The sequence below is a fragment of the Caretta caretta genome, chromosome 1 (genome assembly GCF_965140235.1).
Source record: "Caretta caretta isolate rCarCar2 chromosome 1, rCarCar1.hap1, whole genome shotgun sequence".
In the NCBI taxonomy this organism is placed as follows: Eukaryota; Metazoa; Chordata; order Testudines; family Cheloniidae; genus Caretta; species Caretta caretta.
In genome coordinates this window covers 324150200-324174560 of record NC_134206.1, presented here as the reverse complement: position 1 = coordinate 324174560, position 24361 = coordinate 324150200, and the positions used below count along the sequence as shown (strand labels likewise).

General features: G+C 40.1%; 2 protein-coding genes across 7 annotated transcripts; one reads left to right on the top strand and one right to left on the bottom strand.

Annotated features, from left to right (window-relative positions):
• ALG10 (ALG10 alpha-1,2-glucosyltransferase) lies at positions 1-15935 on the bottom strand. 4 transcript variants are annotated; one of them, XM_048836283.1, is made up of 3 exons: positions 15771-15935; positions 12726-12923; positions 1-430 (listed from the first exon to the last, which is right to left on the bottom strand). In XM_048836283.1, exons 1-3 carry the CDS (start codon positions 15933-15935, stop codon positions 422-424), a joined length of 372 nt encoding a protein of 123 aa, XP_048692240.1. In that variant the 3' UTR covers positions 1-421. The 4 variants fall into 4 exon arrangements, with proteins under 4 accessions (XP_048692240.1, XP_074980592.1, XP_048692239.1 ...); XM_075124491.1 differs by lacking the exon at positions 1-430 and adding an exon at positions 9435-9541; XM_048836282.2 differs by lacking the exon at positions 1-430 and adding an exon at positions 9650-10965.
• TPRKB (TP53RK binding protein) lies at positions 15882-23294 on the top strand. 3 transcript variants are annotated; one of them, XM_048836286.2, is made up of 5 exons: positions 15882-16018; positions 17589-17782; positions 18577-18699; positions 20387-20563; positions 21881-23294. In XM_048836286.2, the coding sequence occupies exons 1-5, from the start codon at positions 15934-15936 to the stop codon at positions 21965-21967; spliced, it is 666 nt and encodes a 221-aa protein (XP_048692243.1). In that variant the 5' UTR covers positions 15882-15933; the 3' UTR covers positions 21968-23294. The 3 variants fall into 3 exon arrangements, with proteins under 3 accessions (XP_048692243.1, XP_074980593.1, XP_048692244.1); XM_075124492.1 differs by lacking the exon at positions 15882-16018 and adding an exon at positions 16060-16147; XM_048836287.2 differs by lacking the exon at positions 15882-16018 and adding an exon at positions 16326-16511.
• Positions 23295-24361: the final 1067 nt, after the last annotated feature.

Genomic DNA, 24361 nt, shown 5'->3' with positions numbered 1-24361 from the left:
TAGACTTGGAATTTGTATTTATTTATTACTTTATAAAACATCTACATTAGTCTTTGGAGGATGAACAATATGAAAAAACATATAACAAAAGCATAGCAGTCACAAGTCCAATTAGCATAATACTTTTCTTGACAGCAAAGAGGCAGATTATATTTCTTGTATTTAACTATCGTTTTAATAATTTGATGAACTATTACAAAACAGACATTCAGGGACGTCAGTCACACAAATGAGCAGACCTGTTCCAGGAGTACTTCCCATTCCAAAGGGAAATTTCCAGATGCTGTCAGCCACAAGTAGATTAACAACTCCCCCCATCTGGCTATATACATGATCCAATCACTGTGCACCACCAATGGGAGAAGGTATCCAAAAACCAGCATGAATCACCTCTCTCCGCTTCTGCTCCTAGTAGCAACTCTCATTCCATCTGTAACAAAATTACAATAATGTTTTCCTTCTGAAAAATCTCTTTCTTTCCTTTTAGCTCCTGCAAGGAGCATCTCAAATTCTCACTGAAGACAAAGGAAGTTCAAAGAGTTCAGCATATTGCAGGACTGAGAACAAAGTCCTTAGAGATTAAAAGTGAAGCCCCACAGGCATTTTATCCAGATCCAAATGTCAATACACCTGGGCTAGGCAAGCATTCATGTCTTAGAAACAAACTCTTTATTGCTAGAAAGAGTGAGCAACCAATCTGATTATGCTGGCTTAGCTCTAAACCACTCTTACTAAGGATATTTTGTAAGCAAATATTGTACAAGTCACTGAAATGCACATAAGGGACAGACACTAAAGCAAAAAATATATATTAGTGAGCCAAAACTTTTTTAAAAAATTAAGATTGTTAATACAGCACAAGAGTTAGAGATATGCAGGCAAATATTCTTGAGAAATTCCTGGCTCTACATATTTCAAGTACACCAAAAATTAAGTGACATTTAACACATAATAAGTCTACCATATGGCTCAAAGCCCTTTGAGTATACATTTTTCAAAAGTACACAGTCCAACAAAAAAAGCATGAATATTTTAGAAAGACACCACCTGTGCCAGTCTCACAAACACAATTACTTTGCTTTCTTTTCTCAATGTGTCTGTTTGCCATATTTGTATCTCAGGTATGGCAGAATGGCTCTCTGTCTAAAATATGGATGGGGTGAAACAGTTAATTCAAAAAATCAGTTAGGAAATTAAACAAGTTTCCTACTAAAAAGCTATTTTGACATTATACACCATAAAATACTATGTAAAGTAAGTACCTCATTTCAACAGTGAGCTTTCAGGCTTAATTTCTGTTTTTTCTAATATCAAGTATGAAAAGAGATCAAGGATTTCACAGACACAAAATACCAAATCTTGCTAGAATTAAAACAAATATTTTTAAAATAATAAGCAAAAATACATGGCTTTTAGAAACCTAACAAAAAGGTTAACAAATTAAGAACACAAACATTGTAGCTACACAAGTTATTGAAAAAGTTACATAAGGATTGGTTTGAGCATTGGCCTGCTAAACCCAGGGTTGTAAGTTCAATCCTTGAGGGGGCCATTTAGGGATCAGGGCAAAAATTGGGGATTGGTCCTGCTTTGAGCAGGGGGTTGGACTAGATGACCTCCTGAGGTCCCTTCCAACCCTGATATTCTATGATTCTATGATATATGCTAAAGTACTTTAAATGTTTTAACTCTTGAACAGGAACTAAGGGTAGGAAACATGACACTATAATTCAAAATATCATTAAAATAAATATCTGGTCATTTGAAAAAGATGGTTCAAGGCTGCCACCTTGTGAGGATTTTTAAAAGTGTGTATCACAAGACAAAATTAACCATCCCTCCTCAAAGATTACAAAAATGGACTACATCATTTTCAGAAAATAATTCTGAACATAAATTATGTACATGGTATGAGCTATTTACTATCAAAAGTTATTAGTATAGTCCCCAATGAAGAAAATTTTATGAATGCACATATCTGTAGTAGATTTTGCATCTGAAATGAACCAATATTATGTGTTGTTGAAGGATTAAAGAGGAATGAAGCAAGTCAAGTAACACTTCTAAGCAAAAGAAAATAGAATTACTCCTACAGGACTAGTCACACACTGTTGTCCAAAAGACCCGTGTAAATCTTTGAAACAATAATCTCATTTTTTGATTAAGAACTGTATGCAAAGCCCCTGTAGCTCAGCCTCTATTTGCTGACCACCACAATTATTTTTATGTAAAATATGTGCTATATTTTCCCACATTATAACAAAGCAAACACATTATTGTAGCTAATTCAATTGTACCTGCTCTTCTCTTGACTTTAAACTACATACATTGTTGAGCTGATAGGATCCACATGGCACAATGTTCTGAAGATTCAGAACAGGCTGCCCAGTGGGGACAGGAGGACAGTGAAGAAATTTGGCAGCATGTGACCTCCAGAAGAAGTAAGGGGAGCGTCCATGTACCAGCAACTCAGATACAGGTAAGTAACCATTTTCATGTTCTCTCCACAGGTACTAATGCAGAGAGTGGACTAGATGATACATCGGAGGGAAGGGAACAGAAGGAGACTCCGCCGATTGGAAGGCATGAGATGCACTGTCCTAGGGTTGGGGGTTCCACGACCACCGCTCCCAAGAGAAGGAGGCGGGTGGTGGTGGTCGGGGACTCTCTCCTCAGGGGGACTGAGTCACCTATCTGCCGCCCCGACCGGGAAAACTGAGAAGTCTGCTGCTTGCCAGGAGCTAGGATTCATGATGTGACGGAGAGACTGCTGAAACTCATCAAGTCCTCGGACCGCTACCCCTTCCTGCTTCTCCACATGGGCACCAATGATACTGCCAAGAATGACCTTGAATGGATCACTGCGGACTACGTGGCTCTGGGAAGAAGGATAAAGGAGTTTGAGGCACAAGTGGTCTTCTCGTCCATCCTGCCCGTGGAAGGAAAAGGCCTGGGTAGAGACTGTCGAATCGTGGACGTCAACGAATGGCTATGCAGGTGGTGTCGAAGAGAAGGCTTTGGATTCTTTGTCCATGGGATGGTGTTCCAAGAAGGAGGAGTGCTAGGCAGAGACGGACTCCACCTAACGAAGAGAGGGAGGAGCATCTTCGCAAGCAGGCTGGCTAACCTAGTGAGGAGGGCTTTAAACTAGGTTCACCGGGGGAAGGAGACCAAAGCCCTCAGGTAAGTGGGGAAGTGGCATACTGGGAGGAAGCACGAGCAGGAGCGCGCAAGAGGGCAGGGGTCCTGCCTCATACTGAGAAAGAGGGACGATCAGCGAGTTATCTCAAGTGCCTATACAGAAATGCAAGAAGCCTGGGAAACAAGCAGGGAGAACTGGAAGTCCTGGCACAGTCAAGGAATTATGATGTGATTGGAATAACAGAGACTCGGTGGGATAACTCACATGACTGGAGTACTGTCATGGATGGATATAAACTGTTCAGGAAGGACAGGCAGGGCAGAAAAGGTGGGGGAGTTGCACTGTATGTAAGGGAGCAGTATGACTGTGCAGAGTTCACGTATGAAACTGCAGAAAAACCTGAATGTTTCTGGATTAAGTTTAGAAGTGTGAGCAACAAGGGTGATGTCGTGGTGGGAGCCTGCTATAGACCACCGGACCAGGGGGATGAGGTGGACGAGGCTTTCTTCCGGCAACTCACGGAAGTTACTAGATCACAGGCTCTGGTTCTCATGGGAGACTTCAATCACCCTGATATCTGCTGGGAGAGCAATACAGTAGTGCACAGACAATCCAGGAAGTTTTTGGAAAGTGTAGGGGACAATTTCCTGGTGCAAATGCTGGAAGAACCAACTAGAGGCAGAGCTCTTCTTGACCTGCTGCTCACAAACCGGGAAGAATTAGTAGGGGAAGCAAAAGTGGATTGGAACCTGGGAGGCAGTGACCATGAGATGGTCGAGTTCAGGATCCTGACACAGGGAAGAAAGGAGAGCAGCAGAATACGGACCCTGGACTTCAGAAAAGCAGACTCTGACTCCCTCAGGGAACTGATGGGCAGGATCCCCTGGGAGAATAACATGAGGGGGAAAGGAGTCCAGGAGAGCTGGCTGTATTTTAAAGAATCCTTATTGAGGTTACAGGGAGAAACCATCCCGATGTGTAGAAAGAATAGTAAATATGGCAGGCGACCAGCTTGGCTTAACAGTGAAATCCTTGCTGATCTTGAACACAAAAAAGAAGCTTACAAGAAGTGGAAGATTGGACAAATGACCAGGGAAGAGTATAAAAATATTGCTCGGGGATGCAGGAGTGAAATCAGGAAGGCCAAATCACACCTGGAGTTGCAGCTAGCAAAAGATGTTAAGAGTAACAAGAAGGGTTTCTTCAGGTATGTTAGCAACAAGAAGAAAGTCAAGGAAAGTGTGGGCCCCTTACAGAATGAGAGAGGCAACCTAGTGACAGAGGATGTGGAAAAAGCTAATGTACTCAATGCTTTTTTTTGCCTCTGTCTTCACAAACAAGGTCAGCTCCCAGACTGCTGCACTGGGCAGCACAGCATGGGCAGGAGGTGACCGGCCCTCTGTGAAGAAAGAAGTGGTTCGGGACTATTTAGAAAAGCTGGACGAGCACAAGTCCATGGGTCCGGATGTGCTGCATCCAAGAGTGCTAAAGGAGTTGGCAGATGTGATTGCAGAGCCATTGGCCATTATCTTTGAAAACTCATGGCAATCGGGGGAGGTCCCAGACGACTGGAAAAAGGCTAATGTAGTACCCATCTTTAAAAAAGGGAAGAAGGATCCTGGGAACTACAGGCCAGTCAGCCTCACCTCAGTTCCTGGAAAAATCATGGAGCAGCTCCTCAAGGAATCAATTCTGAAGCACTTGGAGGAGAGGAAAGTGATCAGGAACAGTCAGCATGGATTCACCAAGGGCAAGTCATGCCTGACTAATCTAATTGCCTTCTATGATGAGATAACTGGCTCTGTGGATGAGGGGAAAGCGGTGGACGTGTTGTTCCTTGACTTTAGCAAAGCTTTTGACACCATCTCCCACAGTATTCTTGCCAGCAAGTTAAAGTAGTATGGGCTGGCTGAATGGACTATAAGGTGGACAGAAAGTTGGCTAGATTGTCGGGCTCAATGGGTAGTGATCAATGGCTCCATGTCTAGTTGGCAGCTGGTACCAAGTGGAGTGCCCCAAGGGTTGGTCCTCGGGCCAGTTTTGTTCAATATCTCCATAAATGATCCGGAGGATGGTGTGGATTGCACCCTCAGCAAGTTTGCAGATGACACTAAACTGGGAGGAGAGGTAGATACGCTGGAGGGTAGGGATAGGATACAGAGGGCCCTAGACAAATTAGAGGATTAGGCCAAAAGAAATCTGATGAGGTTCAACAAGGACAAGTGCAGAGTCCTGCACTTAGGACGGAAGAATCCCATGCACCGCTACAGACTAGGGACCGAATGGCTAGGCAGCAGTTCTGCAGAAAAGGACCTAGGGGTTACAGTGGACGAGAAGCTGGATATGAGTCAACAGTGTGCCCTTGTTGCCAAGAAAGCTAATGGCATTTTGGGATGTATAAGTAGGGGAATTGCCAGCAGATCGAGGGATGTGATCATTCCCCTCTATTCGACATTGGTGAGGCCTCATCTGGAGTACTGTGTCCAGTTCTGGGCCCCACACTTCAAGAAGGATGTGGAAAAATTGGAAAGAGTCCAGCGGAGGGCAACAAAAATGATTAGGGGTCTGGAACACATGACTTATGAGGAGAGGCTGAGGGAACTGGGATTGTTTAGTCTGCAGAAGAGAAGAATGAGGGGGGATTTGATAGCTGCTTTCAACTACCTGAAAGGGGGTTCCAAAGAGGATGGATCTAGATTGTTCTCAGTGGTGGCAGATGACAGAATGAGGAGTAATGGTCTCAAGTTGCAGTGGATATTAGGAAAAACTTTTTCACCAGGAGGGTGGTGAAGCACTGGAATGCGTTACCTAGGGAGATGGTGGAATCTCCTTCCTTTGAAGTTTTTAAGGTCAGACTTGACAAAGCCCTGGCTGGGATGATTTAGTTGGGGATTGGTTCTGCTTTGAGCAGGGGGTTGGACTAGATGACCTCCTAAGGTCCCTTCCAACCCTAATATTCTATGATTCTATGGTTTTCCCTCATATATAATTCAGCAGAAGTAACCTCAAAAGTTCAAAACTCAGTCTTTTCTCTATATATTTCTCTGTTGTCTGAGGTGCAAGTTTTTTTGATTTTCCCAATATTGACTGTGGAAGATCACCCTTCACTTTCCTAGTTTAATAAAAAAAAAAAAATCAATCTAGAGTTACCACTTTTGGATGCTGTTAAAACACGACGTTAGCTGCCACCCAGGACAAAACCATCTGCTTCAACAAATTAGCATGATGAAATTATTTTTTAAATGGATGCCTCATTAGAAACATTTACATTAATTCATTTTTATAATGCTTCAGTAAATCATTTCACCTACAAGACATTTTGGGGCTGAGGATGTGCCCCTCTGTTTTTAAAATTGCAGGCTGGCATTATCTCCCACAATAAATTTCAAAAATTGAAATATTTTAGGGGCAAAAGACAAAGATTAGAATTTTTCAAAACAGAAACTATTCTCTTCCAGGATTATTAAAATCACAGAACCTTGGTCCACTAAAAATAGATTAAAACAATGCCATTATTAATGGTAGTTGCAGAATTTCAAATGTGATTTCAGTAAATCTTGAAACCTTTCCTATGACTGATAGCATTGTGACTACGACCATATTTATTTCTGAAAAATACAGTATTGCTAAAATAATATTGCATTTGTTTTCTAAATTCACTGTTCAGGAATAAATTGAATTAAATCCAATAAAGAGCCTCTAGCTCATCAGCAAAAGTGATGTATATGTATACGTATTTATACAAAGTGAATGTATATTTGAAAGCCTTAACATCTCTCTCTCTCTCTCTCTCTCATATTCTGTGTTTTAGTAACTTACTAATGCATGAATACCAGAACTCCCTTGGTTGGGAACATTATTTGAAAGAACAGTGAGCTGTTAAGAATGCCAAATGCCTTTTTTTTTTAAATGAAAAAGTAAGTATTTCAATTCCATCCTGGTTTTAAATTAGTAAGATACATAAGTACGGCCATTCTGGGTCAGACCATCTAGCCCAGTATCCTGTCTTCCGACAGTGGCCAATGCCAGATGGTTCAGAGGGATGAATAGAACAGGTAATCATCAAGTGATCCATCCTGTTGCCCATTCCCAGCATCTGGCAAACAGAGGCTAGGGAGACTTCAGAGCATCAAGAACAGGAAGTAGCACCCTAAAGTATTCATTCAAAATGCAATTAACACATTTCACTGGGGAAGAAAATTCATGGTGTTAAAATGTTGAGGTGTTTCAGTTTGTAAACGTCACCCTTTTTATTTTAAATAGTTCCTAAGACCTATGTATAAGTCATTCATGAACTGCTTGATTACTAGTATCCTGTACTAAAAAGCCCATCAGAAAATTCATGGTGCTCTGAGTTCAGGGGGCTTCTACAATGGGTTCCCTTCTCTTTACAGGACCAGAAGAATATGACTGCATCACAATTTTTCTATGTTTAAATTCACTCTTTTCAACTGAAACACAACTGAGCTCTCTCAATTAAGGAAAAGGAGAAAGAGAGCACAAAAGCTATCCATCCTTATGTTTATCTGAAAGACATTCAGATACCACAATATCAAGAGAGATCTACACAGAAAATATGTGTACATAGACTATATAAATTCAGACCCACTCTCCTTCATCTAATCAAGGAAAAGCCAGCTCTCCCATAACCCAAACATTCACAAAAGCTCGATCATGAAGAGGTCAGAATTCTAGACAAAAAACTACTTGAACCCCCTTGGTTAGCCCTTCCATTCTCCCCCACAGCAAAATTAAGGAGTGTGTGTTTAAAGTTGTATTTAAAGCTTACGCACACACCTTTTACATAACAACATTAATTACTGTTTTAATTAAACAAGCATAATGATGGGAGCCATGAAGAATTCTCTCCCATAAACTGTCACATTGAAATCGTAAATTAAGACAGTGGTACAGACTGGGCTTGGAAGCAATGATGTGTGGAGGTGCTAGAAATGCAACCCAGCTCATGCTTCTGCTATCTCTTTCCCAGTTGGTTCTGTTATGTGGAATTATCTGAGTGGGCTTCCCTATTCAAATGCTACATACAGATTAACAATAAATTACAGTTATTGGAAGCAGGGCAAGAAAGAACGCAGGAAGCAGGGGAGTGCTTTAAATACCAATACTCAAAAGAAATTACTCACTGAAGGGTGGCTCTAAGCCTTCCTCAAGAGAAGTGGTGTGCGAGTATGCTGTGAATGGATAGATGGGATTCCAAGCCAGAGTGCAACATTTTGCATGCTGCACAGCTGAGAAATGACAGCTGTGGGTCAGTAACTACACATCTCTGACCTTCTGAGAAACAATTCCATTTCAGAATAATTGGAATGGTAGTCGTATAGGTTTTACAGGCTGAATTTGCTGTGAATACACAGACCTGACTGCAATATTTCAGTCCCAGAACAAGGAGTAGCTTGGAGACACTTCATTCTAGGGCATTCTATTTATAAAGCTGCTTTATAAGCTATTAGAAATGTCCAAAGAATGCTTGCAAGTCTAATTAAAGTAATTTACTGAGGGGAAAAGACACACCATTCTTTGATTCTGAAAATACACAAAGGTGCTTTTTTAAAAACAAAAATTTCCATATACAGTACATCTTTGTATGAAAAAAGTACTAGTTCTATATATATGGAAAACATGTAAAAGTACAATTAAATAATGCCATTGGTACTTTTTTAAGATTATATGTCAGATCTTAGAAACAATCAATTCTACTTGGGAGAACACTTACATCCCACTTAAGTGCAAACTTGTTAAGCACATAACCTCAGGACAGAGAAAGCCTATTATTTTAAAGAGTGTTCATTATACTAAGCTCCACAGTGTAATGATGTGTTTTAGAAACTGCTCCCTTTTTAACACGTCATGTTATCAAATGCAATCTTTTGTTGTACAATTACATGTATTTATGAAAAAGAAGGTTCATGAATAAGGTCTGCATTATGAGTTTATAAATACTGATCTAGGGTAAAATGTTCAAAACACCTAAGTGACTTAGAAGCCTAGGTCACATTTTCAAGAGTGACTTAGGCACTTAGCAGCCTAAATCTCACAGAAAGTCATTGGAAAGTAGGAACTTTTGAAAATTTTACCCCTGAAGAATCTGGGGTGAAATCCTGGCTCCACTGGATTTAACCCCTGATCTCTAACAGGTATGGATGGAAATGACCTATGCTGCAGATTTTTACTGTTTATGAAACCCGGTCATTACTGTTAGACAAATATTTAACTGCTGAAATACTTTGGAAACAAAACCCTACAATCTGAAATCAGAATGCTTACCAATTAATTTGCAATTTTTTTGGAAGTTTTATTTGTGCTGGTCTCCGGCCAAGAATTTAACTTTTACTCCAACATTTCCAAGTATCACTGTTACGTCTTTCTTCAGAGCCCCCACTAGAGGAAAAAGTTTTAAATATTTACCATAGAACAACAGTATTATTATGAAATATGACTGTAAACATCTTCCTCATTTCATATTAATTGCAGAATGTTTGGAAACACTTCTGTATTTTCTCTGATGCCATATTTATTAAATCCAGGACTCTAAAGCCTTATAAATTTGGTGTAATACCCTATCATGCAGAAACAGTAAATCAAATCTCACATTCATTTCCAAGAATATAAATATCCAACTCACTTCAGTCCCTACACCGTCCACAGAAAAGTTACATATAGCAATACACTCTACTTAATTTTAGGGCTCGTAGTCACTTATTCATTGCAGAAAAGGCACAGAATTGAGTCTTCTTAAGAGTACAGAATCACCACATGAACCTCTGGATTTCTTCACTATTTGGCCACTGAAATGTTTTGTTCAGAAATAGATGAAAGCTTACTGCATTCACAACAACATATAAAGTCAGCTCAAGGAGAAGCCTGGAAAGAGGTGGAACTGGAATATTGAGCCTATATATTAAAAATGGCAAAATGAAGTAACGAAATTCCAGTAGCTTTTGAGGAACTGTGACAGCAAACACACATACAAAATATATTAAGTTCCAGAAAATAGATTTTGATTTCAGTGAGTCAGCCAAACTCCAGCCAGCAAATATATAGGCTGGAACAAATATGTATTTCACAAGGTCATGTCTTTGGAAGACTTTTCTCCATACATAAAATGTGTAATGTCTGTTATCTCCAATCAAGTATTTATGAACATATGTAAATTTCCAGACCAGGAATAAAGAGATGGCAATGAGTATGCTATATTGAATCAAGTGCTTCCGTACTGATCGAAGGAAATTTCCAATTTTATTAGGTGTCATTAGATGAGGAAAGGAAAAAAAGAGAGTAAAGGAAAAAAAGTAGAACAGTTGAGGGATGTGGAAACAGGCTTCATGGCTACTCCTGTCACCAACAACTATTCCACCATTGATTACCACAAAAGCAAAGAACACAATTACTAAGAGGATGTACGGCCAGGTCAAAACAATAAGAGTTACTAGGTTTTTAAATGACATGATGTACTCAGTAAGAAATTGTACTACTTTGATTAATTCTGAAAATGATCCCTTCGTTGCTGAAATCCTTTCTTCTTTTTTCTTCTGTAATTCTGTCTTCCAGGCTTCACTTAGCTTTTGTGCAACAACACTTCCCCCACAGAAAATAGTCCATATAATATTTGTTTGACGAAACATAAAGCCACAAAACCCGAGTAGGGCTGAAGTTTTATGGTTACCATAAAGGCACATTAAATATGCAAACAGAGTAAAAAACACTGATCCTGTGTCTGTATAATAAAGGAATGTAAAAAAATAGAGGGTAGGAAACATTGCAAGGGTTAACGTAGATAAGATTCTCTGGAAACCAGACACAGTCTAGAGAGAGAGGGAGAAAAAAAACTATCAGTAGTATTACTTCCATCAAGGAACAAAAATCACAATTATTTAAAGGGTACCATTCTTTAGAATCCTCAGTACCATAAAACAGCATCTCTTCTGAGCTGAATCAGTTTTTATTACACCAGTATGCACACTGCACTCAATTTATTGTCAACCTTCTGCTACACTAATATGGAACATAAGACAATAAAACATAAGAGAAATATGAGTATGTAGAATATTAGAGCACTGCTGGTGATTTAAAAGTAAACTGTGAAGACAATAGGAAAATTACATTCATTTCAATTCTATTTTAGGTGTTTATATAGTGTCTGTCATGGTATATCTAAGGCCCCATCCTGCAACTATCTTACTGCAGTTCCCTATGACATCCAGAATGCACCATTCTCTGACAGCATAGTTACCATAACTTCTGCTGAAACTGGCCATAGAGCATCATTTAAGCTTATTGAATCTGTGCTGCAGTTTCTACAGTTCCTTTTCATTATTATTTTATAAAGTAATAAAGAAACTTTGGGGAAAAAAAAGTCTTATAGTTGAAAATACTAAAGCCAACACTTTCACTTATATACCGGGTAATTTACATTTATATTTGCATCTACAAATATAATATAAAATAAAAGCTATTCCAAAAGAATGAATTCTTTATTAAATTAGACCCTGACACATGCAAAGATTTATGCATGTGTTTTTTAAGAGATGACATTATCCTGGATTGAGAATATCTATATGGAGAGATGATTTCTGATGATAAAGGGATCCTTAATCTAGCCGACAAAGGCATAAACTGATCTCAAGGTTGGAAGCTGAAGCTAGGCAAATTCAGACTAGAACTAAGGTGCAAATTTTTAATTAGGGTAATTAACCACTGGAACAATTTACCTAGGGATGTTACTTGAAATCTTTATATCAAAATTAAATATTTTTCTAGACAATAAGTTTTAGCTCTGTAATGCTCAGACCTCAGTGGTTCAGGAGCCAAATTAGTAATTAACATTTCCCAAAAGAGCCACAGTAGTGTGAATTCATTGTTTCATTTGCTACAGTACTATATATTCATATTTAAACAGCATGACCGGGGAAATATTTTGTATGTGTGTATGTATGTATATATAAAATTATTCTAGCAGCAAAATGACTGACCAAGTATTATTATTTTATCAACTACAATTGGTTAATAACATAGTAAAAACATCCTGATTGGTTAATAACTTAGATTGGTTAATAATTAAATCACACAGTGTTTTAATATTATGTGCTGCAAAGAGTCACAGAAGACACATTAAAAAGACACCTGTGGCTCACAAGCCTCAATCTGAGTATCACTGTTCTAGCTCAACCCCAAGTTATGGGCTTGATGAAGGAATTACTCGGTGAAGTTCTAATGCCTGTGTAGTGCAGGTCAGACTAGATTACCATAAGGGTCACTTTCAAGCTAAACAAATCTATTAATATTAACTTTATAAATACAGTAGTCCCATCAACTTGAACAGGACTGTTCAAATGTGTAAAGTTGAACACAAATGTAAGTCTTTACAGCATCAAGCCCTAAGGGAAGGGAAAAAACCTGGTTTTAGAGAAGAAGGAAGGAGCCAATAAAATAATCTAAATGATATAAATATTTGTTGCATAAAACTGAGGAGATCTGAAACTCCTCATATAGTAAGGGATAGCTTAGAGTCTCATCAAAATTTGTATTTATTACTGTATGTAATTCTAATGGATTCAGAGTGTACCTTGTTTTTATGATGTATCTTGCACAAAAGCAAATACAGTAAGTAGAAGTTCCCAACACTGAAAAGGAGATTAATAAATCGGAGCATTCCTGTAGAGCACACTACACTTCCAGACCATCCAAAGAGCCAAACTGCAGGTTTCACTATTCCAACCGACATCAAGTATAAGCCAGGCAATGTAGTGATCATGGGGTCCCACTTAAAAATAAAAAAAAAACCAGGGGATTAAAGGATTGGGAAAACCCAAAGATGCATCACAGAAACAATTAAAAACAATAATAGGTTTATAAGTAGTTCTATCTTACATTCCAACTCATTAATTTTCCATTTAGATATGTTATATTGTAAAGGTGAGTATAAATTCTGAAAACACTTTTGCACACAACTAACGTGTTTCATGCAAGTAGTTCCATTAAGTTATTGGTCATCTTTATATTCAGTATTAGTCAGATCAGTAAACAAAAACAGTCTCATCCTACTTTCAATCACAAAAAAAAAGTTTTTTTTTTTTGTTTTTTTTTAGTATTCTACGGATTTTGGTTTTGGAAAAAACAATCAATCATTTTTATCTGGAAGAGCTAAAGACAACATGAAAAGGAAAAGAAATTGCACCTATGCCCTTTTTTTGCTTCTTTATGATGTATACAAATGTTTCCTCTCCACTAACCCAGCCATAAAAATGTGTATTTTTCTGCTTGGTTTTTGTTTTGTTTTGTTTTTACATGACTAGACATTTAGGTTTCTCTACCCTATTATTTTTCTTTAAAACTTTATGGACAACCAACTGACAAACCAAAGGACTATGTCACTAAGTGCACCAAGCAAGTGAAACTTGACTGCAAGTAGAAACCAGACATCTATTAAAATCTCAGGTTTTGTTAATACCTAACAGACAACTGTTAGAAGAAAAGAGGTAGATAAGTGGTAGATGCCTAGTTGCTTCGGAGATTGACTGGATAGATTTTCTAAATGGAATAACCCTGCAATCCTGGCAGAAGGTGGACGAAATGGTTTTGATTTTGTTTTCTTTTTTCCCATTCCCTCCACCTTTGTCCTTTATTCCTCTTTGTCAATGATGTCTAGGGTAGATTTATTCTCTTTAGTTTTTACTTTTTCTTTTATTTTTTCCTCCATTTTTTTTCTACCCCTCTGTAACCTCTGAGAACAATTCCCATCTACTTCCCATCTTAGCCAAACTCAGGGCAGACCATTCTTGGCATTACTGATATATCTTAAGTAAAAATAACAAGCAAGCAAAAATCCTTAATTTTAAAAAAAATGCCAAGCCTTCTTTATATATCATAAACAAAAAAGGGCCCAAGCAATATTTTCCTTCCTTGTGGTCACCCTTAAGTGAAACATAAGTAATGTACATGCATTCCTCAAACTATTGTTATTAACAAGCACTTATTAGCTGAGAAATTATGACTATAATTATACCATCACATTTTTCTGTTGCTAGCTAAGGCCTGACAATTGCTCCCCCTCAGAAATAACTTGTGCGGTCCACCAACCAGTAAGAATTGTTAAAAGCTCATCTCCACTTCTCACATAATTTGAGTGCCAAAGCAGTTTAATCTGCTCCAGCAAATAGGAGGCATATATTCTAGAAAAAAGGTTATGTCTACACTACACATTTCTTTCTGTGGCATGGGGAATACATACACAGGTAGTCCCCCTAGAATGCATATCTATAGCAGCACAGACATTAGGACATGACTTAAGCAAGTAAAGACACACCTGAATGGTGTTAGTATGTACCCGAGTACATACCCTGTACTCTCTACCTCCCAAGCCATACATCACTGCTGCTGGAGCCTCTCCTAGCCACAGGAAAAGACTCCCACAGCAGGGAAAGATTCTGGCAGGGGGGAGGCAGAGAGGAAAGAACCCAGTAGCTCCACGCTGTTGGAGTCTTTCCCTGCCACAAGGAAAGACTTCTCCAGCTCCCCACTGCTAGAGTCTTTCCCTGCTGCTAGGAAGGGCCCTGGCAGGGAGGAGGCAGCAGGGAAAACCTACTTTTCCTGTTGCATCCCCCCCGCCGCCAGAGTCTTTCCTCACCACAGTGAACCGCTGCAGCAGTGGCAAGCTGCTGAAGCCTTTTCCTGCCAACGCCACCAGAGCCTTTTACTGATATGCATAGCTATATACACCATACTGTGGGTGAAGCCTGCTTTCCACTGTGGCCTGTAGCTGAATACACCCTACATGCCGCACCTGTGGTGCTCAGTGTGTAGACATAGGTAAAGACAGCTCCACCGCTCCCATCCAAACAGACCAATGATTGATACCAAAAAACAAAGAGGTATCCAAGGGTGCTGGAACAATTGGTATAGTGCGGGTGCTGAGAGCCCTTGCACCAAACTGTAAAATCCTGTATGTGCTGGAAACCACTTCAAGCCAGGGGATGCTGCAGCATCCCCAGCACTCCTGGTTCCAGCAAATGTGGAGGTCCCATAACTGACTGTATTATGCCATGTCAGGATGGCGACAGAGAAAATACAGGAGGATCGTGCTCTGAGTAGTGTCATTCCCTTCACTGGAGTGTAACTGGAGTGGGGGAGGAGATAAGGAGCAGGACACCTTGAGACCCTGCCTCGAGCTGGGGCGTCCAGAGCTTGGGGCTGTCACGACTGCCAGGCTCCGGCTCCCAGGCCTGTCTGAGCGCTAGGCTCCCAGCCACGCAGCAGGCACCATGGCGGGGCGGGGCGGGGCGGGGCGGGGCGGGGCTGCGTTTCCACAGAGGTTCGTGGAAATGGAAACATTCGGGTTTGGGCAGCATTTGCCCGCAGACAACCCGATCGGACCAGCCGGCTCTCCGCAGGCTCCTCGGGGAAGGCCCCGGGGGCGGGAGCTGGGGCCCGCTTAGCGGAGCAGGCGGCGCCCTGAGTAGGGGTGGCACAAAGCCGGGGCTGGGCCGTGGCTCGGCAGCGCCCTGTCAGAAGCGGCCCCGGCGGGGGCGGAGGTGGGGGCCCGTGCGGGTCGGGTCCCCCCCCCGCCTGGCCGCGACCCCGGGGCGGGGCCGCCGGGGAGCCCCGTACGCACCTGCTGGAAGAGGCCCTCGCAGTAGGCCTGCGCCTGCGGGACGTGGAAGGCCTCGTCCATGTAGGGCGCGCGCTGCTGGCGGTTGAGGGCCGAGAAGAGCAGGCACGCGAGCAGGAAGGTGCCGCTGATGGCGGCGGAGAAGCCATAGGCCTCGGAGCGCTCCATGGCGCGGGCCGGCCGGAGCTCGGGGCGAGCCTGGGTTTCCGGGGAAGGAAGGGATTGCCCGCAGCACGCGGAGGAGGAAGCGGGTAGGTCGGGCGGACGGACAGACGGACGCGCGGGGAGGGAGCTGCTGAGCCGGACGCGGAGCGCTGCCCACGCCGGCTGGCAGCTGAAGCTCCCCCTGCTCTGAGCAGCCCCAGCGGGAGCGCTCCGGGGTGGGTGATGCCTCAGGCAGGTGCCTGCTGGAGAGGGCTGGGTACTGTGCAGGGCTGAATGCCCCTGCCCCGTGTCCCACGATGGGAGGCCAGAGCCACTGGAAGTGGCCCTGTGGCCGCCCCTCGTCTGGCGTCTCCGGTCAAGCAATGGACAGACAGACAGACAGAGCTCGGGAGCGATCGGGGTGAACTGTGACGGGAGCTGAAAGACCTAAAGCTTTTCTATGTCCCTGCCAGAGCATTGCAGAGCCACCTCGGCCCACTGTTACACCACTTCAGAGGCGCCTTCCACCTCCGGCCGGCGGCCTGGAGCTGATGATAATTGGAGCTAATATTGCTTACACTTTTTTTTTCTGTTTTTTGAGTAAGAAAAAATTCTTAGTAATGATATGATTTTTTGTCTTGGGCATATTCAGATTAATCACATACAATGGATTCAATTTCTAAAGTTAATGTTTAACTTTTTTTGTCCGAGTAAAAATAACAAATGGAATATTTTACAAATCTTTTTACAATGTATTAACTTTTACGTAATGATCGTGTTTACTTATTTTATTAAAGAAGAGAGAAAAGGAGGAAAGAAAGCATATGTAAAACTGAATCAGACCATAGTCACCAAAGGCCTGTGCAGTAATTATGTTTATAAATACTCCAGTGTGCTTTCAACTCCCATTTAAGAGAAGGGCAGGTCAGTACCTTGTTAAGATCTTAGAGGACTGGGACCTTCCAGTGGACAGCTGACTGGTCACGTACTGCTGCCTGGGCTTCCTTCTTGTTTCCATCTGCCAAACTTTCATCCTCCAGTACTTCCTTATTATTTTTTCCATATCAACTTCTGAGATGTCATCTGATTGTGAATGGCTGGGGAAGTGATTTGCACAATCCTGAGTAGGAGAGGTGGTGGTCCATACTAAGAAAATATTTGCAAATTCCTGTCTTAACACATAGGAGTGGTTATTTTATGCAGTATTTTTGTAGCTGTGTCAGTCCCAGCATGATAGAGATGCCTACTGGGTGAGGTAATATCTTTTATTGGTGAGCAAGACAAGCTTTCTACCTTACACAAAGTTCTTCTTCAGCTCTGGGAAACTTAATCAGAGTGTCTCAGCTAATAACAAGGTGGAACAGATTGTTTAGCACAGTGCTTTTCAACCTGTGCTCTGTGAACACGTGCGGGTCTGCAGACTATGTCTAAGATTTCTAGAAGGGTCCACACTTCCATTCAAAATTTGTTAGGGGTCTGCAAATTTAAAAAAGGTTGAAAACCATTGGTGTAGCATAAGTAGTTAACACATATTTCAAGGAACCATTCAAGGTGAAGTGACCCATATTTTATAGTATTTGCCACTTAAGCTTCATTAAGAACTTTGTCTCTTTCAGAATAATGTTTATCTTAAGTATTATGAATCCTGTGCAGTAATTATGTTTATAAATACTCTAGGTTTGGCTGTTTTATACTGGTTCAAGGCAAACTCACTCTTTTGTTACAAGATGCAGCATTTCACACATCAACTGGAACTGTTTCCTGACTGTAGTGTGACTCTTGTTTTGTTTAATGATGTCAAAAATGCTGTTGCTCTAAGAAAAAAAGCAATGGAAGGATCTATTGATGGAGCATTAATAAATCCTGCAATGGTAAGCAAATCACCAAATAATTACACATTGTAACTGTTTATATTGTATTACAGTTTTGTAAGCTATAATTCCTTCTCTGGATATGTTTGTATTCCTGCAACCTTCTGCATATGGTTGGACTTCTGTGCCTATCCACAGCCCCATGGACTTCATGCAAGTGTAAGGGTCCACCCATGCAGATCTGATTGTAGGATTGGGCTTTAAGAGTTTACAGCCTTCTGTTTTTGATTCACTTCACCTCCTAGATGTAGCTATTTGAATGATTTACTTCCATCTGTCAAAGTAAATGCTAATCATTTAAAGATTTAGTTCCAGAAATACAGTAGTTTGAATAGTCTTCATGTCCTAATATCTAACATCTGGAGCCTTTGTTCTTCTTTAACTCCATAACTATTTTCAGAACCTGCCATTACCTTTTGTTAGCAATAGCAAAGCAATGGTTGGAGGAGAGAAAAAGAACTTTATTAAATAATCCTGACACATTAGATTACTGGATTCTATTCCAATTCTTTGATTTGAGACAGTTTAATCTGTGGTGTTATTCATCCATCACTAAGGGACAGAGTCAGTCATCCTAACAGGATGAGTACTACCTGTCTCAGTGAGTAGTCCCATTGACTTCAGTGGGAAGACTCACAGAATAATCTACTGCTCAATGTAAGGATGGCAGATTTTAGGGCAGTAAACCAGGAGTGATTGAGTGAGAAAGTTAACATTATTAAGATTATATGATTTGAATGGGGGAAAAAACCTAATTCTTTATAGTTTTAATCTATTCCTATTCTGTTCTGCAGATTGTTGATCCATTTCAGATACTTGTGGCAACAAACAAAGCAGTTCACCTACACAGGATTGGTAAAATGAAGACTAGAACTCTTAATGCAGAAATTATTTTCAACCTTTCCCCAAACAACAATGTAAGATTTACTTTGCTGAACAAATGTCTCTGTTGCCAGATGAACTTTCCAAAATCCACCCAGCCAAGCTGAAAATAAGCATTAACTGAATACTGTACTTGTCTCAAGGGCCCAATTCTGTGAGGTACTGAGCTCCTTTCTTAGATCGTGACAATGGTTAAACTTCCGTGGTCATATTTCAGTGCACACTTATCAGCTCTCAGTGTTATGACCTCTCCTCTAGGTCATCCCTGAGAATCCAGGAATACTCCTGATTGGCCAATTTTCTTTTTTTTGTGGACTGCAGGTGGTAGCAGCCCTTAGTCTGACATAACAAATAAGTTCAGATTTTTAAAATTACCACAATACAAAGAACAGAAAATACAATTTTGGCTTTTCTCATTCAATTTACACTTTTAAAACACTGTGGAAAACAATATACGAGGATAAACTTGCATAAAATTAATGATCAATTGATCCATTTTGTCCATAGCAAAATTAATTTCATACAATCCTTTATTTTTGCCACCAACCAAGCAAATATGAGAACTGTCCAGATAACCAAACTATTATAATTCCATAACAAATATTCTAATTTTTGAGTCAATAAGACAAAGGACTTCTGAGCCAAAACTGGAAAAAACTTGTATTTCTCTGATGACAATAAGCGCTACAAAATAATAAGTAATGTGGCAAATCTTCAACATGGCTAGACCTACATGTGCATAAACAATTCTGCCTCCCAGTGCAAGCTCACTTCCTTTTTAAGAAAGCCCCCTTTGTTTGAAAATTGTGTGTTTCTAATTAGCTTATTATTAAGATTTCCACATATTTCTCTATTATACCCTAAGTTCCAGAAAACCCCAGGAATGAAAAAATTAGTGGACTTGCAAAAGCAAGGGCAATTTTAAAGTTTTATACTTATTAAGGTGTTCCTCCAGAATGTAAATTCACATTCTGAATGCATAACCAGTCATTAATATAGAGGAATTGTGCTTTTGGTTGAGATAAAGCATTCACTCACCTCTGCCGTAAGTAAGAGTTGGGACAGAATTAGGAAGACCAAACATTTTCCTCAAAAATATATTTTTGCACTATCTCTAATGACCTAAGAACAATTTTCAAGTCCCAAATTTCTGTACCACTGAATATTTGAGCACAAACTTTGCCTTAAACACTCTGAGCACTGAAGCAATTAAATTATCTCCATGTATATATGAGGAAAAATAAAGAACTGCTTGTATAGACTTTAAGGCATGCTCCTTAACCTTCTGTATATGCTTATCCTATTTATCACTGCATGTAAAAAAAAAAAAAATGCCCAGATAAGAAAAGGACTTGATTTGTTCAATACAGTGGTCATTGTCCATTTACGCAACTTTGGTCTGTGGCCAAAGGTAATTACTTTAGTTTTCTGATCATTTATGAATATACTCTCCTGTTGAGGAAAAAAAAAACAATAAAATTTCTCAACAAACACTTTAGACACAAAGGTATTTGGGACAACAAAATCATATGACTTACTAAAGTAAAAATTGGGTCTGTATTCTCTGCTGCTATAAACTGGCACTGCTCCACAGGTGTAGAACTATGCCAATTTACACAATTAGAAAATTTAGCAAAATGATTGAAAAGATTATACCAGATGCTTGCTTCCATGTAATAGAAAATGACCAATACAATTTCAATATTTCTCATTTTATCTTAGATTTCAGATGCATTGAAAAAGTTTGGTATTTCAGACAATGATTCTGCAGTGCTCATTGTTCTGATTGAAGATAAAGAAAAAACTTTAAATCTGGAAGGCATAATATCTCAAGTGGAAGGTCAGCAGGTTTCTCTAGCAGAACTCCACAAAATAACAGATATAGCCAAAGTTAAAAAGGTTTGTAAAGGCTTGTTTTAAGAATATATGAAATATGACTGGGGCTGGTATATTTTACTTAACTAGCTCATTAAATCCAAATTAGCTTCTAAAGATTCCCAAATCTGTAGTGTGAGTACTCACTTTTCTTTCACCTTGTGGGTTTTCGTGTATGTGATTGGAAACTTTTGTTTTAAGTGGAAATAGAGTATTTGTTTGCTGCTGCTTCTGTTCAGGGAATTTCATTTTTCAATCCAGCAGCATCCAAAACTGTCACTGGCTTCAGTGAGAGTTTTGGATACACAAGGAATGCTAGGTTGAGTCCTTTTGAGGTTTCTCACAACAGCAGGCCCAAATACTGCAAAGATTTACCCAATTTCTTAACTTAAGGCATGTGAATAACCCAACTGGAGGGTCCTAAAATAATAATATTGAGTTGACAGGCTGCTGGCAGTTGCTTTAGAAATCAAAAGATTTTGCAATAATGTCATAGCCTTTATTTTAAGTCCTTGCTGCTTTTTTTGACGTGTGTTATAGACTTCTGGAAACCCAAACAGGAGTCTGGTTAACTGTGCTAGAAAATAAAACAGCTGTTCAGTGCCTGAAACTCTTCATCATATAATGGATCTATTTAAAGTAATGGATGCAAACCCATTTTCATATTTAAACATGATCAGCAAAGGACTTTTTAAAAGCTGTTTGTGCCCTTTTTTCTTTTCTATAATATGTAAAGAAGACTTGGGCTATTTAAAAAAAAAAAAACCTCCTTTTTTTACCTTTAGAAATATCAAGAATGTCAAGTCTAGTATTCCTTGCTTTTGCTGGAGAAACTTTCATAAATCTTTGAGATGTGTGTTGGGAGCTCTCGCACTTAAATGAGGGGCAAAGGTGTTAAATATGTAAGAGGCGGAATCCTGGTCCCATTGAAGACAGTAAGAGTTTTGCTAGGGTGAAGATTTCAGTCCCAGTTTCCAAAATGCTCATTATGTTAAAAAAAAGTTAATGAGATGCAAACCAAAAAAACATAGAGCTCTTAATTGCGGGCTGAAAGTCCCATTCCTGCCGTTTCTTCCTTTCACTCTCTTGCCTCCTGTGATGTAAAAATTTGTCTAGGTCCTCAGTCTCCATCAAGTCTAGCCTGAAAGACAAGATCTACATTTCTAATGTTAAAAAAAAAAAGGGGGGGGGGGGAGAATCTTCAAAAATACTTAAATATCTCCTTTATAAAGAAATGTGTTTTGTTGTTTTTGGGGGGGGGGTTAAGAAAAGGGGTACATGCCCACCTTTTTTCTTTTCCGTGTAACCTTTACATGTTGGGGGGTTTTTTTGTTTCTACAGATATACAAACTTACTCCACAGGAAGAAAAAATTGGCCCGTTACTTGATGGCATCATTTGCAGAATGTCAACAAAAGATATTTCATGAAAACATTCAAATAAAATCCATTTTAAAGCTACAGAAACAACTGTTGCAACCATTCTTATTAGTTTTGGACTCTGTCTCAATTCTAAAATACTTTGCACTCCTTTATTTTGCGTGGAAAAGTAAGAAGAGTCACTAAAACATTCTGTGAAAGAAACGGTCAGGACCTAAACCACTAAAGGAACACTGAAGCAATATTTTATCTTAAGCTTCATTCAACTTCAGAAATGTCAGTGCAGTACTGAGCAGAGTTTGAATTCTCACAACTTGTACAGATTCTACTCAGTGTTTTATTTAAAAATATTATTTAAAATTTTTCCCAATATCTTTTAACTGGTCATAAACATAAGGTTTCAAAATCTGTTACTACTTACCTTTGTAGTAAAGTGCTTTAAGATCATCAGATATGCCACGAACAGTGCAAACTATTTTTATTATCCCCAAGGCCTGCAATGACTTGGTTTGCATGGGCACGGAGAATAAAGGATGATATGGAGACATTTTTAGCTGCTAAGTGTTTATGTATATATCATACTTGTCTAACCATCATTCACTAGGAGAGCATATACAAACTGCTTCTTGTGATTTCCTAACACTCACAAGTGTCTGTCAAAAACACATAGAAAATGGGTCCCTGCCCCAAGGAACTTACAATCCAACTGAGAGATTTGACAAATGGGGATAACACATACACTATGGAAGGGGGAGAGGAGAGGAAGGAAGCAGCTCATAGAGCTGTGTTTACATTGCTATTCTGTATTAGTGATGCACATTTAGTAGGTTCATAAACTTTAGTGTAAATGCACTCATTTATTTGTAGATATTGCAGAAGTTAGTTTTTAGGAAGGATTTGAATGAGGTAATTGTGGAGGCTTGAACAAATTTTTGGAAGACATTCCAAGCATAAGAGCTAACAAGGAAGAAGCCACAGAAATGTTTGCAAGAGGAGATGTAAGGGGTATTGAGGCTGGTGTCAGTGAAAGGTCAGGAGCTGATACAACCTGTCCTATGGAAGGTTTTCTCAACAGTCTAGCTATACAGCTATTGTGGCTCATAATTTGAGAACCCAAAAGTAGTCAGGATAGACATGGGTAAAGATTTTTTTTTCCATTCAGCTTGTGATGAAAGAAGCAGAAGAATGTAGAAGCATACAAAAAGAAAGTTGGAGGGTTCTTGCCTTCAAGATATCTCTAACAAAACTACAATAGCGTGTAGTAAGAAAGCCAGAGGATCTTCTACTAATCCATCTAAACTTCTACGGGTGCCTGCGGTTTCATCCATGACATTCTGCTTGCTATGCTTTTTTGAATAAATGGTTATCTTCTTTCTATGCCTTTGCCATATCATTCTTCAACAATTTATTTCTCTAACACCACTCCCTTATGAATTGCTCACAGTCGCAACTTTGTTCCTCCCATATATCCCACTATTAATTTTTCTCCAAAGATGTCTTTGACTGAAATGAAGAGACACTGCTCGAGTTCCCCCCCCCCAGGTGCCTGTTTCATCAGCCTTTATTAACTCCTTTCTCTGCCTGTGTTTTGGTGCTTGGGTAAGAATTCTATATAGTTCTTAGACTGCAGTCATCACTGTAGTACCTGAGCACTCAGCAGTTGTGCATTAAGCAACGTGACTACACATTTGTCATATGTTCTCTCATCCCCTCCCAAGGGGAGAAGCACGTCCTGTGGAATGTCTTATTTTGGTAGAGTTTTAGGTTTTTGTTTTGTTTTTAAATACCATAGGTTCCACATATTAGCAAGTCCTCGGTCTTCAGCAAAAAGTTGCTATTATCCAGCAGTTGCTAATAAGTGGAAGGCAGGTTTGCAAGACTACAGCCAGGGAAGGTAGCTCTGGGATGTGCTTTCCCTGGCTGCAAACCAGCTTAGGCACAGCAGCAGTAGGAAGGAGGATTGCAGCCTGGATGCCAGGGTTCTCTGTGGGGAGTGAAGGCGCTAGGGGTCCCATGGGACTATAAGTACCTCTCCTTTCCTCTATGTGTTGGGGCTCAGCATGTCCCATCGCTTGCTTCCGTGCATGCAGTCTCCTGGCAAGATACAATGAGGGCTACCATGCAGCTCAGCATCCAAGCTGCAGCTGCCTTTTCTGCTACTGCCTTGCCCACAGCCTCCCCTCCCTTACCTTACCTCCTCTGCAGTTCCTCTGCATGGGCAAGTTTGCTGAGCTGCAGGCAATTGCCATGCTGTCCGGAGTGGTTCACAAGTGTGAGTGCCAACTTCAGGGCATGCTGTCAAGAAGCAGGGCAGACACCGCAGGCTGGTTGTATGTTCTATAATTAGATTTTACCAATCCAGTAATAAATGTTTACTCCTAAAGTACTATGACAGTTTCACTGTGGAGTCACAGACAGTCTCCTTGGGCATTCCAGTCTATCTT

Coding starts and splice junctions, on each gene's coding strand:
- TPRKB (XM_048836286.2), top strand. CDS start 15,934: ATGGCGCGGGCCGGCCGGAGCTCGGGGCGAGCCTGGGTTTCCGGGGAA. Junction 17,783..18,576: donor CATTAATAAATCCTGCAATG/GTAAGCAAATCA, acceptor TCTGTTCTGCAG/ATTGTTGATCCATTTCAGAT. Junction 18,700..20,386: donor ACCTTTCCCCAAACAACAAT/GTAAGATTTACT, acceptor ATTTTATCTTAG/ATTTCAGATGCATTGAAAAA.
- ALG10 (XM_048836282.2), bottom strand. CDS start 15,935: ATGGAGCGCTCCGAGGCCTATGGCTTCTCCGCCGCCATCAGCGGCACC. Junction 12,924..15,770: donor GCGAGGGCCTCTTCCAGCAG/GTGCGTACGGGG, acceptor TTTATTTTTAAG/TGGGACCCCATGATCACTAC. Junction 10,966..12,725: donor AGATACATCATAAAAACAAG/GTACACTCTGAA, acceptor CTCTCTCTCTAG/ACTGTGTCTGGTTTCCAGAG.